At 46.9% G+C, this 3430-nt stretch overlaps 1 protein-coding gene across 1 annotated transcript in view; it reads left to right on the forward strand.

Annotated features, from left to right (window-relative positions):
* The window catches only part of LOC111976103 (protein unc-13 homolog A-like), a 55423-nt gene that overhangs the window by 43877 nt on the left and 8116 nt on the right, over positions 1-3430 (forward strand). Inside the window, 2 exon segments of the mRNA XM_070447540.1 lie at positions 154-301; positions 1235-1291. Coding sequence (XP_070303641.1) covers positions 154-301; positions 1235-1291 — 205 coding nt within the window.

The raw sequence follows: 3430 nt of genomic DNA on the forward strand, positions 1-3430 counted from the left end.
TCCCTCATCATAAACGACACTGACCGCCAGTGGTCTGCATGTAGTTTATTTCAGTGACATACGGGTGTGGGTCTTGTGTGCATACTCAACACACTTCAGCCTAGTTTGGAAACAGCTATAGTCTGACTCTGTCTTCTCTCTGCCGTACTGTAGCAATACTTCCATGCTGGAGGGGTGGGCCTGAAAAAGACCTTCCTGGAGAAGAGTCCTGACCTGTTGTCTCTACACTACGCCCTGTCCCTCTACACCCAGGCCACAGACAAACTCATCAAGACCTTTGTTTCATCTCAGAACGCACAAGGTAGGGTGCCTGTCCACCCCATCTCTTCCCCCAGTTTCTCTCTCTCTATTTTTCTCACTCTCAAGTCTTCCCTTTCTTTAATTCCTTCCTCTCTCCTTTACCTACCTATGTACAGTCCGTTTATCTTTATGGACATTGATGTGTGTAATATGGCCAGTTATTGATTGTAGTATGATGCCATGAAACTGTATCCTTGTTTGCCCTTTGTACTGGTATGCACCAGAGACATTCTCTAACATATCCCTGTGTTGTGTTTACTCCAGGGTTTCCCAGACACCCATTGTTTTTATTTCCTGTTCAATATTTCTGTGGTTTTATAGAGCAGAACCAAACACTTTGGAAGAGTGCTTCCTCTCTCTGCGGTATGAAACATTCAAGTCTCCAGTCAGGCTCTCCGGGGGCAGAAAGAGAAACGCGTAATGTGATCGGACAGGCATTTTCAGATGAAAAATGAATGAGAGATTCTCCTGTCCTTCTCCCTTTTCCTCATCCCTCAATCATGATATAACAGTGACGGTGTGTTACGCGGTGGAAACACTGACATACTTTGTCTCTGAACGCCCCTGGCTGGAAACCCCACTTAATGAATGATCATTTGAAATGTAATTAGAACAAATGACTTTGGTGCTTTTGGAGACTGTTAAACCACACTTCATAGCGACGGCACAGTGGGAAGGAAGCTGTGTGTGTGTGTGTGGCTTGGATGAGGACCACCATAGACTGCATCGAGTTACGTTGGATGGTTAATGATGTAACTTCAATAGATGTCACTGATAACAGTATATTAATCAAGGACAACATCAGTTCTACGTCTGAATCTATTTGACTCCCCTTTTGACTCTCTGACTCTATCTCTGCACTCTTTATAATTCTCCATGTCTTTTCTATTTCCTCTCACCTTCTTCCTCCTCCTCGTCCCCCTCTATCCGCTAGTTTTCGGCGGGAAGGGGGTGAGGTTCACGGCTAGTGAGGATGTGTACCCAGAGAAGGGTATGTGGACACTAAGGGCCTGAAACACCAGGCCGCCAAGAACCCAGACCACCATTTACATACGCATCCTCAGACTACCCTCCTGCCTGCTTAACCTTAACCTTATCCCCACACACAAACACACACTGACAGCCCAATAGCATGCACAAACATCCTAACACGTGCATAGGGACATGCATGCATATGATAACATACAGTACACACAAATGATGTATGTACTACATATACATACCCAGTATGTATGACCAGAAACTACTAAGGCATGGTAGCCATCAGACAAAGGGAACCACGTTATAAGACTGTGAGGACTCATGCTCTGTCTGAGGCAGTCATCCAGCATGCGTCATAGTAGACACGGAGAGAGAGGAGAGAGAGAGAGAAGAGAGAGAGAGAGAGAGAGAGAGAGAGAGAGAGAGAGAGAGAGAGAGAGAGAGAAGAGAGAGAGAGAGAGAGAGAGAGAAGAGAGAGAGAGAGAGAGAGAGAGAGAGAGAGAGAGAGAGAGAGAGAGAGAGAAGAGAGGAGAGAGAGAGAAGAGAGAGAGAGAGAGGAGAGAGAGAGAGAGAGAGAATGAGAGAGAGAGAGAGAGAGAGAGAGAGAGAGAGAAGAGAAGAGAGAGAGAGAGAGAGAGAGAGAGAGAGAGAGAGAGAGAGAGAGAGAGAGAGAGAGAGAGAGAGATTAAAAATACATCAATATTATCTCTGTCTACCTGCAAAGGTCTTGGATGGGAGATGTATTTCTGCTCCTTCCTGAATGATGGAGTGATGATGATAATGAAGGTGTGCTCGGTTTGTCTGGAAGGGCTCCCTGTTCTTGTGGGCACCCTCCCAATACCATACCCCTATCTAAACACACACACTCCACCATCCTCAAATGTACAGAGTGGCCCAGTCGTCCCTCCCCAGGGCAGGTTCCTCCAGCAGTGAAGGAGGTGAAAGTTCCTCCTCCCCCTGGGCGTAACACCAAATGTCCAATCAGCAGTGGTCCCTGGTTCAGGTGATGTGCTCTCTGTCAGTATGCATCAGCAGCTGAGGGAGCTGACTCCACGTCTTCCCTTCAGAGGTTTAGTCACTAAACTGCTAAACTTAGCCCCCCACTGCCTGTACACACACACACACACACAACACCACACACACACACACACACACACACACACACAACCACACACACACACACACACACACACACACACACACACACACACAACACACACACACACACACACACCGGGCGAGCCCAGGGACACAGTTACAGGTAGAGCATAACCTCGGCTACAGACAATATTTGCTCTCCTCTTGTTTTCGCTGCTCTCACAGGGAGTCATACTTGTTCAAGCTCTCTTCACCAGTATGACTTAGAATCACTCACTGTGACTCACATGTCTACGTCAGAAGCTCACTGAAATACTCTGTAATATGCCATTATTCTACTAGTTCCTGTCAGCTGCCAGATGTAGGCTGAGGACTGGAGGATGTGCGTTATGGTCAAGTATGAGATTTGAGATATTAGGTTGATTACAGCAGTAGAAGAGGAAGGAAGAGCCTCTACACACCCCCAGACACACCCACGTCAACCCCAACACACAAAACACACAACACACACCACACACCACACACACACACACACACACCACACACACACACACACACACACACACACACACACACACACACACACACACACACACACACACACACACACACACACACACACACACACACACACACACACACACACACACACACACACACACACACACACACACACACACACACACACACACACACACACACACACACGGCTCGCCCTCTATAATTTATGATAATGCAGGACGTTTTCCAAAAGGGGAACTTTTAATGCCAGGCTTCATACCTACTGTATTATGTATTAATTCATGCTGTATCGTGCAGACTTTTAATTATAGCCAGTTTAGCTTGCTCTTATTCCACAAAGAAGAGTGTATCTTTAGCCTGTTTTTGTGAGCCTCAACAGAAAGGCAGGCCAGATGGCTGAGTGCTGCATTCTCTGAGTGACTGGAGGACTGACAGTCACATCATGCCCCTGGAGAGAAACAGACAGAGCTGCCAGAACTCTGTTATCTCCCTCCTATAGAACACGGGCTTCACTAGCCTGTCACATCAT

This window comes from Salvelinus sp. IW2-2015, linkage group LG16 (assembly GCF_002910315.2).
Source record: "Salvelinus sp. IW2-2015 linkage group LG16, ASM291031v2, whole genome shotgun sequence".
In the NCBI taxonomy this organism is placed as follows: Eukaryota; Metazoa; Chordata; class Actinopteri; order Salmoniformes; family Salmonidae; genus Salvelinus; species Salvelinus sp. IW2-2015.